Source organism: Phaseolus vulgaris, chromosome 10 (assembly GCF_051622355.1).
Source record: "Phaseolus vulgaris cultivar YP4 chromosome 10, ASM5162235v1, whole genome shotgun sequence".
NCBI lineage: Eukaryota > Viridiplantae > Streptophyta > Magnoliopsida > Fabales > Fabaceae > Phaseolus > Phaseolus vulgaris.
This window is the reverse complement of record NC_143507.1, coordinates 44281722-44297796: the sequence shown is the minus strand read 5'-3', so window position 1 is coordinate 44297796 and position 16075 is coordinate 44281722. Positions and strand designations below refer to the sequence as shown.

Here is a 16075-nt window from a genome sequence, read left to right as displayed (position 1 = left end):
GCAAATTAATATATAATTGTTATTAATGGATGGTAGTGCTTCAATAATCATTAGTGGTGGTAAATTTGAATTAAGATTTGGCATGATTATAATAACATTAAATTTTAATTTCAAGTTAATAATAGAAAAATAGTGAAAAAAAAAATCATATTACTTTAAATTATTTTGTTTTTTATACATATAAAATTTAATTGAGCCATGAAATTTCCTCAATTTCATTCTTGCAGTTTATTTTCTCAATGAAGTGGTTTTTAAAGTAAAAAAATTAATTATTAAGTATTAAAAATAAATATTAAAAAAATATTCAAGAATTTTGCTTAAGTTTTTGATAATCTTGTACATTAAATTTTAAGTAAATCAAATGTTTATAATTATATAATCTCATATAAAGATATATTATATGTTAATTAAATTTACTTAACGGAGACTTAAATAATTTTATAAAATTATAAAGATTTATAGACTTTTCTTCTTTGTAACAAACACCGTATATATAATTTACGACTTATTTTTAACCCTTATAAAATTAGTGAGTGTTGACTTTAGTTTTATAAAAAAAATTGTTTTTTATTCCTATAAAATTTGAAATTACTCTTTTTAGTCTTTATAAAATGTATACAATTTTATCTTAATCCCTCTAAAATATTTTTCTTTGATTTTATCTCTTTAAATTTTAGATAATTTTTGGTCCTAATATTCGTTTAAAAATAAATGAATAATATTTCTTTTGTTAAGTGACACGACATGTGTATCAATGACAACCAATAATTAGCCTCCATCCATGAAGACCTATATATTTCTGTCCCTACTCTCTCTGTATACTATTTTTGATGACTACCTAAGCTTCACTGATATTTACACATGTTTTATAAACTTTTGTAATATCTATTGAATTATTTTTAAAAAGTGTCAAAAAAACTAACAATGGAAGAATAATTAATATTTATATGGATTAAATATATTTTTCGTCTTTGACGCGAAATTAATTTTCGTCCATAGTTCAAACTTTAGACTTCTTGAATACTTGTAGTAAGGAAACAATTGAGAGGTTAGACATCTCTTGTTCGGTTTCTTTTTCGTGCTTGTTTATTCGGTTTTTCTTGTACGAGAGATACAATTTTTCTTTATTGTGGAACCGTTTAGCGTTTTTTGAAAGGCTTGTATTTGTTGTAGGGTGTTTAAAGATGTTGTTTGGTATCTTTATATTGTAAAAGGGCTAGAACACCCCTTTGTGTTTCTTTTCTTTTTAATTCATTGTTTGTTTAAAAAAAAAATTGAAATGAATCATTGTCAATTTATTTTTATACGGCAAACGAATTTTCACGCTGAAATTCATCATTAACATTGATGTTATAGTATTATAATACAACCCACACTAAAAATTTGTTTATTACATCGAAGGAATAATATATAGGGACTCATTTAAATAGTTTTCTTACTAATAGTACCCAGGATTCCTAAAGTTTATATTAGAGACAAAAACCAATTTTGTGTTACGATGCAGAAAAAAAAAACATATTTAACCCTATTTATATAAATAACAAATTAAACATTAACTTTTAATTTCTATTTTTCTTTATCTATGTTAAGGCTCTATATCAAATGGTGGATTTGAACAAAATTTGCAGACAACAAAAAAGGAACAATTTTTTAGATTTTTAATTTTTTTGGTATGTAGGAAATTTGTTCTAGGGATTCTGCCGACATGAGTATTTGATACTAAGCATGCGCAAGCTAGCTAGGTCCAATTTGCAATCCTTATGTTCTATGGTTGGCAAGATTTTGTCAAACCCATTAGATATGCTTGTAGCTTCATATTTATATATATTACTAATTATTTCACAAGTATACCTTCAATAATAAAATAATAAAAGTTTCATCTTAAACATCACGGTAAAATTTGACATCTCAGTCAGATTGATATTAATAACAATAATTTGTCATCACATAAAAAAAATATTATTAAAGAAAAAAAAGAAAGAAAATACAAGTAAATATGAGAGAATTAGACCAAAACACATATCACTACAAGAAAATCACTAAATAGAAATAAATCTTAGAGACAAAAAATAATTAGTTGCTATAGTGACTAAATTATCATTTTAGATACTTAAAAATTATTGATTTCTAAATTAGTTTATATTATTGATAAATAATTTCTAAATTAGTATCTAATTAGTTACAAGTTTTAACTATCAATTATTCCCTACAAGAAAATAATGAAGTAGAAACTAATTTTAAAACAAAAAATAATTAGTTGTTATAGTGACTAAATTAGAGACCATTTTATAAACTATAAAAAAATGGTTTCTAAATTAGTTTCTATTATTGTTAAATAGTTTCTAAATTGATATCTAATTTTTTTTGGTAGCATAACCTTGGTTGCTAATTAGATATCAATTTAGAAACCATTTAATAATAATATAAACTAATTTAGAAACCAAAAAAAATTTGTAGTCTCTAAAATGATGTCTAATTTAGTTATTATAGCAACTAATTATTTTTTGTTTCTAAAATTGGTTGTTTCTATTTCATGATTTTCTTGTAGTGATTTAGATTCTAATTTAGAAACCATTTTTTTTTTAATCTCTAAAATAGTTTTTAATTTAGTCATTATAACAATTAATTAATTTTGGTTTCTATTGAATGATTTTCTTGTAGTGTATATTAACAAAACCGATATTTAAGTATATCTTTTGTGATGATAATTTTGTTTGTTGAAAGTTGAAGGGTTAAGGAAAAAATGCTACTTCTTGGTGTTTGAATTCTTTTGGTGATTTGTTGGAATTGAAGTTTGTAATGTGATGTGAGCTTAATAATTTTGACACTAAACAAGTTTTTGCATGTGATAGTTTTGGTATAATTTGAGAGAAAGTTTCGACCAAAAAATGAGGGAGTGTGTGGCACTATGATCCAAAAATGGAAAAAGAATGTGAGAGATAAAGCATCAACAAAATTACATTTACCAAACGCCAAACTACAAGTTTTAGATCCACATGCCCTTCTACGTATATACGTGTTTTTCCTCGTATACTATATATGTATATACATACGTGCCTATACTTCTTTCTCTACCTTCTATCTTATTACTCATAGCATAAACAAATTCACCCACAACAAAACAAATATATTTACAACTTCATCTACTTTCATATTTATATTTGATTTGGTCTAAGAATGAGTCCTAAATCGAGTAACTAATGGTCTCTTTCTGTTGTAATCCTTTTGTGTATTTGCCATGATATAATTTGGATATATTTTTTTATTACTTATTATATAGTTATTAATTCACTACATGAAATAAAAACCAATTTTAGAGAAAAATAATAATTATTTGTTATAATAACTAAATTAGAGACCATTTTAGAAACTAAAAAAACATTATTCCTAAATTAGTTTCTATTAGCAACTAAGGTTTTAACTACCAATTATTTAGTTTCTAAATTTGGTAGCAAAAACTTTGGTCACTAATTAAATACCAATTTAGAACAATTTAACAATAATAGAAACTAATTTAGAAACCAAAACTTTTTTAGTCTATAAAATGGTCTCTAATTTAGTCACTATAGCAACTAATTAGTTTTTGTCACTCAAAATTAGTTTTTATTTCATAATTTTCTTGTAGTAATTTTAATTGTCAGTTATATACATAAATTATTAATAATGTTGTTAACATTCAAATCATATTGAATCATAAATAGTAATGCAATCGTTTCATTAAGACATCTCTTTTTTTATGGTAAAAAGTTCATTTATACCTATTATTTCACAAGAAAAAAAAGGAAAAAATATAGGATTGATTGAATTTCAAAACATCATGTTGGATATGCTCGCTCGGCTAAAGCTTATTATTCAGTTCGACCACGAATTCAAACAACTCACTCAACCTTGAGTCAAAAAATGTGAAAAGACTTATTACGAATCACTTAAACACCACGTGGTCACAAACTCGAACAACTCAATATTCAACATATTTTAACCTTGAGTATATATAATATTCAACATATTTTAACCTTGAATATATATACTATTAAGGTTTTGTTTAAGGTTTGTTTAGATAACTAAAAAAAAACAAAGTAAGACTATAATCAAACAAATTAACCTATGGAACACATATTTGTTATTCCAATATGGCTTGTAGTGTCCAAATTGACCCATTTTCTTGTGCCTGAATTTATATAAATACCATATGAGATAGGTTCACTAGTTTTCAAGTGTATACATTTTACGTATTGGAGTGTGTATTAATTTTGGTTTATGAGAGGCTATGTCTTGTTATTTTCTTTAGTTACAAGAATCTGAGGAAGTTTATGAACAAGACATATGGGTATGTATGGAATTGTTAGTGGTGTGGGAGTCATAGAACAGGGAAGTTGGTGTAGTGTGCATCTTTTGTAAGAACATATTTTTGAGCACACTAAGAATCCATGAAAAGGAAAGATGATAACCTGATACATGCTAAAAGGAAAAGAAAAAAAAGGTTATGAATTGAACATAGCACATGTCATATGTATGAATGATTATTAGAAGAAGGGATAAGAATTGGATCAGATGGATTCCTTTTGACCATTGGTCTTCCACTCAAGAATATTCAATAATAACCAGAAAGTTTATGCCTCTCCAACGGACCAGAAGCTAAGTCATATCCATCGACCCTTTTTAATCAACTCTGAACTTTTACTTAATCATGCACACAAACAACAAAAATCATAAAGAAAAAGAGGAAAAAGGGCTGAGTCTGAGTTTGACACCTTGTTGATTTTGTTTCTTCTTTTCTCTTTTTGTGTTGTTCATCTCTCATATCACAGGTAAATTTTAATCTTGCTACTGTTCATTATGACTGCAAAATTTTGAAGTCAAAAGCTCCATTTGGATGGTTTCTCTGTCAACAGATATCCTAGTCAAATATTCTACCTTTATCAGAAAAAGATAATCCAAATATATTGAACTTTTAACCCTTTTTTTTCTCATTGAAACATTCATAATAAACACTGTGAGAGTGTGAGAGAAAAAGAATGAGAATGAGGTAGATGCTTCTACTCCGATTCATATTCCACGATCAATTATTGAGACTACTCCAAAAACAGGCTTTGAACATTCTTATGCAGATGATTTTCACCGTGTAGTTCTTTGCTTGTCATCCAATTTAATGTTGTATTCACATTAAAAAAAATTACAAAGATTCTGTTATAAAAATCTAGTTATGATAATAACTAACATTGATTCAATGTTAAAATTAATCACAGATTTGGGTAATAGTAAAGATTGATGGAAGTATAAGGAAACCACGATTTCAATCAACCAAACTAACTTAGCTTATACATTATGTATTCCGGATATATTCTAGATTATCTAATTCGAAAATTAATTTCATATCTAGAAAAAACTTATGGATTATGTAATCTGAAAACTAATCACACATTTAAAAAAAAATATGAATTACATAATCCAAAAGTTAATCTCATATCCAGAAAAGACTTACAGATTATATAATCCAAAAGTTAATCACGCATCTAAAAAAAATGTTTCCGAATTACATAATTCAAAAACTAATCTCATATATATAAAAGAGTTCCAGATTATATAATCCGAAAACTAATCACAAAAACTTTCGAATTACATAATTTAGAAGCTAATTACGACTTCTAAATTATGTAATCTGAAATATTAAAGAAGGATATTTTTGAAATAAAAACTTATGGAGATAACAGAAGAACGAATGGAGGTGCAGGAAGAATAAATACTTTATTCTGTAATGTCATGTGATTGAGTTTTGACATTATGAGCCCAAGGAAATTTTTACTTAAACGACTACTCGAGTACAAAATTGAATCTCCAAAGTTATATCAGAGAATACACCAGTTAAGAGGTTAAAACACAACCATTATAAATAGGGTTCAACACAATCATTATAAATAGGTAAACACTCTCAGACTCAAACTAACTTGAACAAGTAACTAGAAGTACAAATTTAAATAATGAAATCAAATATATACTAAATATAATTCATCTGTTGATTGAAATAAATTTAGTTCTAAGTACACACAGTAAAAGATGTATCATTGCCCTTTTAATAGCTTAGATTTTAAGTTGACAAGAGTGGTAACCTTTTCTATGTCTAATCACAACACAGAGAACTTACTAGTATGAAGTTTAACTTAATAGAAAGGAAAGAAACGTATGAGACGTAACTGAATGATACATTGCTGCTACAAGGGAAAGAATGCTTCCCACTCAACCGAGTACAGTGATGCTATGAAGAAATTTGATTTGTTTTCCCAATTAAATGAGATTGGTAATACAAGGGAGAAACCAACTAAATAGAAAGTAAGAAGAAAAGAATACCACCACAATTTCAGGTAGTATTTTTCATATGCTAATTCTGTAAGTAGATCAAATGCTCCCTAACTCTAAGATTGTTTCTTAGTACCAGCCAATCATTCTGCGGGGACACCACCATGCCGTTGCATAGCAACAACTGGCTCACTGCACCTGGAACACCTAAATGATGGAGCTGCAGCACATCGTGTCCTAAGACAGTAGTAACAGTATCTGCCACACAAATTGTGAACCATTGTTTAGTCCTTCTCTTTTCACGAGAAGCATCACTACAAGAAATAATGATGTTAACCTCACAAAAAATCCACACAAAGACTAAAAGGAACACTAAACTCACTCTAATTATCGTTTAGTGTCTCCCTTTTAGTCTTTGTGTGGGTTTTTTGAGAAGGCTAATATCAATATTTCTTGCAGTGCATGTATACATAGATGTAGGGATCTATGAACATTCCACAAACAAAATTATTACAACAGAAGTTTGTTGTGGTAAAATAATAATTTGAGATGAAAGTACATGTCTGCAGTGATGTATGTACCTGTGCTGACAAGGCAGAGCAACAAAAGGAATGGTTGGAGTGGCCAGGCAAATGGGACATGCTGTGCCATCTTCGGATGAACTTGATGATTTATCTTTTGAGAAAGGTCGAAGGAGATTTTTCACGGATGATGAATTAAGAAGAGGAAGAAGCAACAGTAACATTTCCTGCCATCAGAACCTGAGAGATTAGCTCCAATAGATTGTAAACCGGATGTGAAACATTCTTGCAAATTACTTGTTATCAAAAGCAGAGGAACACATCCAGTTGCAACATAACCATTTTTAGTGATTGGAATAAGGCCACATTTGAGTTAACAACTTGATTAATACATTATTATCAAACTAGAGCTTATTCATATGTTTGACTGTGACACTGAAATAACCTAATAAGAGTTTATTTTGAAGAGCTGTTCAATGAACTAGTGGCCCTTATAGGAAGGTCATAAGCTACTCTGACAAGCCCAAATAAGCTCTTTTAAATGTTCCCTATTCAATAAATCATACATACCACAGGTGACAGCACAGAAAGACAGAAATTCACATTCAATTAAAAATGAATAGCTAAGAAAAACACATTTCGCAGCCTTCTTGGCAGAAAATAGAAAACAATGCACACCAAGAATGCCCAACATAAGTAGGAGACCATAACGCAAAAAAAGTATAGATCATAAGAAATTTCAAAAAAGAAACGTACTATACCCTCTTTATCTAGTAAGTTTGAATTCTTCTAGGGAATTCATGCCAGTAAGTACATACTTTTGCTTAACTACAATAAAAAATAGGACATACAAGAGAAAACTCAGCAAAGCTCCCAATATTAGAGCACAATCTCTAGCCAAACTATTCAGCTTACAACCAACATACCCTTCTCTCCCCATTTCCTATGACATGCATATAACTAGTTCCCTATCCATTCTTACTCACTTCCTGCATAAGCAAATATCAAGCATAACTATTCTTGGGCCTTCAAGAGTAAGCCCGAAGTGCTTTAGGGCCCCTATGTATGGTTATGGGGTCCTATCACATCCATTCAGCTACATCATTCTTCACAGGGTATGTTTGGATTAGTTGGAACACTCAAACCCAACTTTCAATTTCCATTGAACACTTATGTTTGGCCATTTTTTCAAATTCAGTCAAAAACAAATTCACCTCAAACTCTTTATTATGTTAACATTTCCCTCAAGGACGAAATCAAATACAGGTCCCATGAGTACACGTAGAACTTTTGAACCACTACACCAACGAAGTTGATTGACTTAAAAGCTACAAAAAGTTGCTGTTTCTCAACTCCAGTTGATTTCAAAAAACTTTATTTTCTAACTGAAATCCAAACACACATAATCATTAGTCTCGACAAGCAAATAAATAAAAGATCCCATGTAACCCACAAGATTCCACAAATTAAGTACAAATGAATTTAGGAAGAGGGGAAGAAGTACCGAGAACTCATTCCAAACTAATTGCCGGTTCATATATTCAAAGCTAACAGCCCGATTCATATTTGGGCTCCCATATACAAGCCTAGCTCGTAAGGCTCTTTCAATAAGATTTCGATATCTGCTTCACAAAAGAGCACAACTAGAAGATAAGTTTACATAGCAAGTCAAACTAAAAGAAAACAATTACATGGCAGTAGATATATACACACTATAGGACTCAAAGAACCTTCACACCACTCATTGTTACACTATTTTCAACAGTTCCTAAAAGAAGTATCCTAAAACTTACCATCGGGTTAAAAACCCTATCATATAATCATTAGCTTCAAAATTTTAGATTAATCCAAAATTATTTGATATCTCATTTGTGTACATCAAAATTACATAATATATACATTTGAAACATGTGAAAATGAGAACCACTGATTATCTTATTGTAGTTAAAATTTTATAAAACTTGGCACAAACAATCTGGGTAATACGTAGTTAATAACTGGATAGATGAGAATTGTACTTTATAGAATATAAATCCAGACCATAATATGATTAAAATTAAGTAGTGAACATGACCGCTTAAAAAAGTCGTGTGCATTTTTTTCAACATGAAAATAAGATCTAATATTATTTGTAAAAGTTAATCAGTGATCATGATATATTAGCACTTAATATTCATGTATATTATTTTATAATTTTGATCGTTGAAATGTGATCTAATTATTTATATTTACTGTTCTCGTTTCTCATAAACAAAAATTTCCACTTGGTATGTTGACATAAACAGAAGAAACAAAAGATATGTTGTGTGAACTGTTTGGTGGTTGAAATGAATCACCTTCCCGTGCAAAGAAATATCAACAGGTTTCCAAATGAAGCAGCTCTATAAACTCCTTCTACTCGTTGTATCAAGATCCATAGGCGTCGTGCCAATGGTCTCTGGAAAAAGAAAAAACACACTAGAGCTCACTTCAATTCAATCCACGTTGATCTGTAGCGTTGGAAGTTGGAAATGTAGGGATTAAAAAAATACCTGCTCAGTATCACCCCATCTACGAAAAGCAGAGAAGGATTGCAAGCGAGCCCATATATACTGACCACCAACAGTGGCAACACAATACCAAATTTTCTGCGCAACAGTGAGTCCTGGTCCCTCCAGACCAGTTCTAACTGTGTGAAATATACCACATAAGAATGAGAAATTAGAAGCTAAGAAGAAAGATGAAAATAGGAGAACAATGAGCAAAACTCATATCAAGGTATACATGCACTGGTAACATATCACCAGAAAAATTGCACACTTTCCCTCTTGGTTATGGGTTTGTTTAAGGCAAGCAAATACCTCACAAAATGGTATAATACTGTAATTTAAAACCTTCAGCAGTATGCTATTGACTATGTGATGCACAGTAAAAACAATCATAAACAAAGACTTGAAAAAAAAAAATAACAGGTGTGCGCTAAAATTTCCATCCAAAGAAATCAACAGGATATATCATCTACTACATTTATCAACAATCATTCATGATGTCAATAGTGTCAAAAATAGCTTGAGTTTTCCCACAAAGATCATTCTGTGTGTTTAAACCTTACAACTTATCAAATAATCAATTAGAATTCAGAAGCGTCTCACAACATAGTAGACATGCTTATCTAAATAGCACTGCACTACAAACAGATAAGATTCAGACCTTCATACCTTTAACTCTTGGTTCTACCGCACGCTCATCTCTGTACCTCAGATTCATGAGAGAAATGCCTGGTGTTGGCTTATCCACCCAAATTGAGAACCGCCAAATAAGAAACTCAAGGAAAGCATCAAGCTCCGCTTCATACTGAAATAACATTCCTGGCTAATCCCAAAAAACAAAAGAAATTTGAAAAATGTTCAAGCAAGTTTCCAAATTGATAACAAAATCACCACACACGTTCCTTTCACACAATAGCTTACTATTGCAAGTCATACATAACTGTACCTTCATTAATGAGAACACCTTAACCAACTGCTCTTTCAACATGGCTGACATTTCAACGTCCAATCGTGCAGCATCAACTTGGTTAACTCTTGATATTGAAATTGGGATGGTGGACTGCTGAAAACCACACCAATAACTTAAACAATTGTTGCAAAAAAGAAAAAGAAAAAAAGTACAGGTAAAAGGAAACATACTATGCAACTTGATCAAATACTCAATCTTCAATATGATAATAAAAACAAATTTTAATCACAGTAAACTATAATTCACACAACGTTTACAGAAAGCCAGCTCTTCTCTAGCTTCAACCAGAAAGCCCCACCCCAAGAAAAAAAAATGCAATTTTTATCACAAGCAGAGTGGTTTTGGCGAAAAGAAAACAGACCCAGTAAGCAATAATGAATGAACATGGAATAGATGAATAGGGAGAATATGTGCAAACCCTAAACGTGAAAAGGGGGTAAAGTTAAGGGTTTGAAGAATGAATTGTATTGAAATGGATAGAGAGAAGGACCTGATGAGAGAGGGAAAGGGATTTCCATGAGGGGAGGAGGGTGTGGGAAGTGTGAATCCAAGCATCGTGCGAAGGGAGAGCCATTGCGTGATGATGATGACGATGATGATGAAACTGGTTTGGTTGAGTTCTGTGTTTCCATGCACAGCTTCTTTCTCTCTCTAATCTGTGATTGTTGTTTAGTTTAGAGAGAGAAAGAGAGATCAGAAGGGTCTGGTCATTGCTGAAGGAAGCTCAAAGAGAAACAGTGTTCTTGCATTTCACTCTCCACCATCATTTCACCCAACAACACCAGGGCTTCTTTCGTCTTTTCCCAATTTTCCTCAGATTACTCAAATGAAAAACTCAGACATGTTTTTTATTCTTCGCTTAATTACTTATTTTATCATTAGTTATTTATTTTATTCAAATTAGTTTGATTGGAATAAAAATATAATCATCTCTCCCTTTTAAAAAGTGCAATAATGTGAATTAATGGTAAAATCCTTCATACATAAATATTGATGATTTTAGTTTGTACATAATACAGTCTATAATAAACTAATCCTAATAATTTATAAAATTAAAAGAAAAAAGTCAATTTTAAAAAATAAAAGTTATTTTATTTATATGATTCAACCTTCAAATTTTTATATTGTTCTATTTTTAAAATAAAAAATGATTAATAAATAGATCTAATCCAACACAATAAATAAATAAAATTATTCTTTCACCTGCTTTCTCGGTTTGTTATCAGTTTTTTTTAATGTTATCTTTTTTACATCATATTACTATTATATTTAGGTATATTTATGGAGTGAAAAATTTAAAAATAATAAAAACGTTTTATTAATTTTTTTAAGGTTTTTCCACATAAAAATAATAAATTAGTCAATAAATAGAAAAAATAATAAAATATTCTTACACTTTTCCCTTTTTTTTTTTAATTTGTTACGTTGTTAGACAGATAATGAAATAAGTAAATATCAATCCATTTAAAGATAATAGAATAAATTTGTAATTATTATATTGAAATAAGTAAATATCAATCCATTTAAAGAAAACATCAAAAAGTATGACTAAGACATGAAAGTGAAATAAAAGAAATATCATTTGTATAAAATATTAAGCATGTATATTTTATTATAGAGAATTCATCCCACGAGTTTTTTTCCTTCTACTATTTTCTGAATAAGATCCTTTACAGTCTGAGAATTCGATTCACAGATGACAAATTTCAACACACCTCAAACTTTTAGCAAAATAGGTAATAGTTGTAAATGAGCATTATCTCAGCTTTTAGGCTCATATCAATACCACAATATCCAGAAAAAAAAAAAACAAGAAAAATAAACTTTTCCAAGTGTCTGCTAATAATTCCATGAACCAAGCTGTATCAGAATTTCCAATGAGCTCCCTTCCTGCTGAGCTTCAAGCTGGAAGTCAAATTATTTCACAAGACCCCTTAAACATTTGGTGTTTGATTTTGAAGTCGTGGGTACCCCCAAAAATCTATTAGGAAGATATCAAGTCCTTTTAGAGAAGTTTCATGAAGAAAAGCACTATTCTGAAATGAGGATAAACAAATAAAGTAATAAAAAACAGAGTAGACAACCCAACACAGATGTTAGCAACTTCAAACCATCCTTCAACGACAAAGCAAGAACACAATAGCCAAGCTGAAGAGCACCACAGGCAAAAGCAGAACCACTTCCTACGTAGCCAGAAATATCATGTTTTGATTTTTCCAATCTGAAAGGGCTGAGATCACTGTGACCAACATTGGGGTTCTGGTGTCTTTCAGGACAACATAGGAGTGAGTACATACTTTTGGTAACCATATTCTTTTGGCTGCACCAAATTTACTCACTCAGTGCTTCTCGGTTCTCACCATGAAATCAACTAATTCTATCTACATTGACCACAGTAATTTTTAATTTATGAACAATGCAAGTCACATACATTAAAAATAGTTATTATACATGAATAGTTCCAAGCACAGAATTGATTGAACAACCAAAAGTAACAGTACAACATTTAGCCTCAGCTCAAATTACCTCAACTTTTAACTTCCAAAATAACTCTTGAGCATCTTGCAATTGAACCGTGCACTATTACTTTTAAGCTGTCAAACAATTCATAAATAAATATTTAAAGATTGAAATTGGAAAGTGTTACCAACGAGTAATTACCCTTTTGATACTTATACATGAAGCGGTAATCTAAAAGAACTAAAAACATTCATCATTTCCTTTAAGATCTATTGACTAAGCTTTATCATGTGCATCTCTTTCTAGTACATATTAAAATTAATCTACATACAGACAAAATACAATACAAAATAAATTATCCAAATAACTATGGCTGCCTCATCACTAATCAATCAGGGCAATGAGACCAATAATCTAACAGCATGCTTCAAACCTCATGTTTAACTGGAGAACAAACACACCGAATTCTGAATAAATTATTGAAATGGTATGACTTTTAGATTATATATATATATAACAGCCAAAGTTTACCCTAACAATCAGAGGATTTTCTCGAGCAAGAAGTTTCCTCCTTCAAATTAATCAGAAGTGATCAAACAGAAAAAAAAAAAAAAAAAAAAAAAAAAAACTTACAGTAACAGTGTGAAGTGTATTCCAATCAAAGATGCAAAAGAATGAATTAAGACTTGCCGTGACTTTCTTCTACAGCTACCTAATCACTATATAGAAATAAAATATTTACAAAGTTGGCTAAATGCGGAAGGTGTTGAATTGAGCACCAGGTAACTTCGCAAGTGACATTTTGTAATGCTGTTGAAGTTCTTCAGCGAGAGCCTCTTCCCCGAAACTCTTGAATCCATAAACCAAAACCTTAACCACGTACTCATCGAGCTCAGTGACGGTTCCATATCCACTCTTCTTCATCAAATCGTAAAGCCTGAGCGTTGATTCTTTCCTCCGGGCAGCAACGACGGCCTTGATCAAGCTGGCAAGCCCCTTGTGATCGTCGCACTTGATTTCATTCTCATCTTCGAGTTCGAGGATCAGACGGTCTATGTCCTCGTGCATATCGGAGGCGGCGAGGGCCTGGACCATATCGGCGTAGAGGGATAATTCGGCGCCGTATTCCGCGCGGAGGGTGGAGAAGACGCGGAGGGCGAGGGCGCAGTGGCCCTGGCGCAGGAGCTCCCGGAGGGTGGCGAGGAGGTCGGATTTGAGGAGGCGCATGAGGGTGTTGGAGAGGAGGGAGGAGAGGTTCGGAGGGTTGGTTCGGTGGAGGCGTTTTAGGGTTTGGATGGCTTGGATTGCTTCGATGCTCAGGATTCGGCCTTTCAGCAGCGGTCCACGTTGGGAACGCGGTCCGCCGCACCGTACCCGGAAGTAGCCATAGCGCGCGGTGGCGGTAGCGGCGGCGATTTGGGGCTGAGATTGGAATTGGGATTTAAGAAAGGTGGGGTTTTGGAACAGAGACAAAGCCATAGATAATATGTGTGTTGATGAAGCAAAATACGAAGCAGAGTGACAAAGTTTATCTACAACTGAAGCATGGTTAGATTCTAGAACCCACATACCCAATGACGATTTTGCCCTTTTCATATAATTTTAAAAAGTTTTATTTTTTAATTATTGAATTCTATATCTAAAATAGTAGAAAAATAAGAAATTAAAACTGTACCATTAATATTGTCACGGATTAAAAATTTAAAAAGTTGTGGGCTCTTTCTCCTTTCCATCATATCATTTCATGCATTCATCATAAAATTTTAATTTAAAATCCGAAACATTTCTTTTACGGATGTAGAAATTCGAAATTGGTTATTATATACTTTGAAATCCGAAATAAATCAGTTGGTTTTGAAATATTTGCATCACAAAATTTCAATTAAGTTTTTGGATAGTCATATCTAGAAGTGATATATAAGTTTCAAACTTTTATATTTGAAATTGCGTGATTTGACTTATGAATAAGATATCCAAAAGGCAAAGATGCTGATATTGTGTGATTTGATTTATGGATATGAATATCTGAAATAGAAGTAACACTTTCTAATATACAAATCTAAAAGTCACCACTTTCATGAAAACTCATCTTCTTTTCATATGAACATTGCATATCACAATCCACCAACACTACCTTTTCCGGTGCACACTTCTTCTCATCTGTCGACGACTCCCTCTCTCTTCGTCGACAACTCCCTCTCTCTCCGTCTTCACCCTTCTCTCCATCACAGTGTTGTGTGTGCCTCGATGAATCTAAGTTTTAAATTATTAAAGACAAAACAGACTTTTCATATAATTGTGTTAGGTGCAGGTTTAAAATGATCTAGTACAGGAAGAAGACTCATTCTTCCTGCACCCTTACGTTTTTCTTTCTACATCCCCAAAATTTTAAAAATCCTGAAATTGGTCTTGACCTTTTATTTGAAAAATGGCACTATGGAGGAGTGTGCTATGGATTTCTCAATTTGAAAATGAATCATGTTGTTTTTCGGATGAGGAGGTTTTCCAAAAGCAAATTGTTAATAAATTGTTGATTTATGAATTGTTGAATCTGAAAGCCTAATTTTTATTATGGATTGATGGATCTGGAAGATTTACAGATTCCCTAGTATGGAAGATTTACGAATTTTCCAATCCAGAAGATTTACAGATTTCTCAATCTAGAAGATTTATGGAATCCAAAATGTGAAAAAACAAATGCGGATTATTGATTTTGTAAAATTACCAAACTGCATTGTATGGAATAATAAGGTTATTTTTGTCTTTGCATAATATTATGGGGTACAGAAAAAAATCGCAGCGGTGCAGGAAGAAACTGTCCAGGAAGAAACGGTCGAAGTCGTGGTTACTTTTGAGAGGCCCAATTATTGGTGGGTGTGCAAATCCTGGTAACTCTATTGAGCCTACCCATCTCAATTATAATCTGGGGAATTCTTTCTGCACCTTCATATGATTCTTAGACTACTCTATATTTTTTAGAACTACTTAAATTATATTTTGATATTTTTTAATGATTTTTTTTAACTTCTTGTACAATCCTAAAAAAATTCTAATTAAATAATATAAAAATTAAAATTAATGATTTTTATATTTTAAATTTTATAATTCATAATAAAGAAATTAATTTAAAAATTTAGAAATTATTTTATATATCAATAATTTATTTGTTAAAATTGATTTTTATTTAGTGATTTTCTTATAGTAGTGACTTATCATTATCGGAAATTCACGTATAATTAATTGTTTATTTTTATTTATGTTAAAAACTTTAATATTTATATTAATTTATCGTATATATTTAT

The 16075-nt window shown here is 30.9% G+C and overlaps 2 protein-coding genes across 8 annotated transcripts; both read right to left on the bottom strand.

Annotated features, from left to right (window-relative positions):
- Positions 1 to 6181: 6181 nt before the first annotated feature.
- Positions 6182 to 11174, bottom strand: TED3 (Pex2/Pex12 N-terminal domain-containing protein / zinc finger (C3HC4-type RING finger) family protein). 7 transcript variants are annotated; one of them, XR_016516331.1, is made up of 8 exons: positions 10804 to 11133; positions 10290 to 10403; positions 10013 to 10166; positions 9347 to 9483; positions 9152 to 9272; positions 8320 to 8437; positions 6876 to 7042; positions 6182 to 6552 (listed from the first exon to the last, which is right to left on the bottom strand). XR_016516331.1 is itself a non-coding variant. In XM_068622467.1 (8 exons), exons 1-8 carry the CDS (start codon positions 10885 to 10887, stop codon positions 6438 to 6440), a joined length of 990 nt encoding a protein of 329 aa, XP_068478568.1. In that variant the 5' UTR covers positions 10888 to 11174; the 3' UTR covers positions 6182 to 6437. The 7 variants fall into 7 exon arrangements, 5 of the variants coding, with proteins under 5 accessions (XP_068478568.1, XP_068478567.1, XP_090152637.1 ...); XR_016516330.1 differs by having other exon boundaries at positions 10290 to 10406; positions 10804 to 11096; XM_068622467.1 differs by having other exon boundaries at positions 9152 to 9252; positions 10804 to 11174.
- Positions 11175 to 13234: 2060 nt separating this feature from the next.
- LOC137818872 (protein THYLAKOID ASSEMBLY 8, chloroplastic) lies at positions 13235 to 14332 on the bottom strand. Its single transcript, XM_068622510.2, has one exon. It carries the CDS (start codon positions 14250 to 14252, stop codon positions 13524 to 13526), a length of 729 nt encoding a protein of 242 aa, XP_068478611.1. The 5' UTR covers positions 14253 to 14332; the 3' UTR covers positions 13235 to 13523.
- Between the last annotated feature and the right edge of the window lie 1743 nt (positions 14333 to 16075).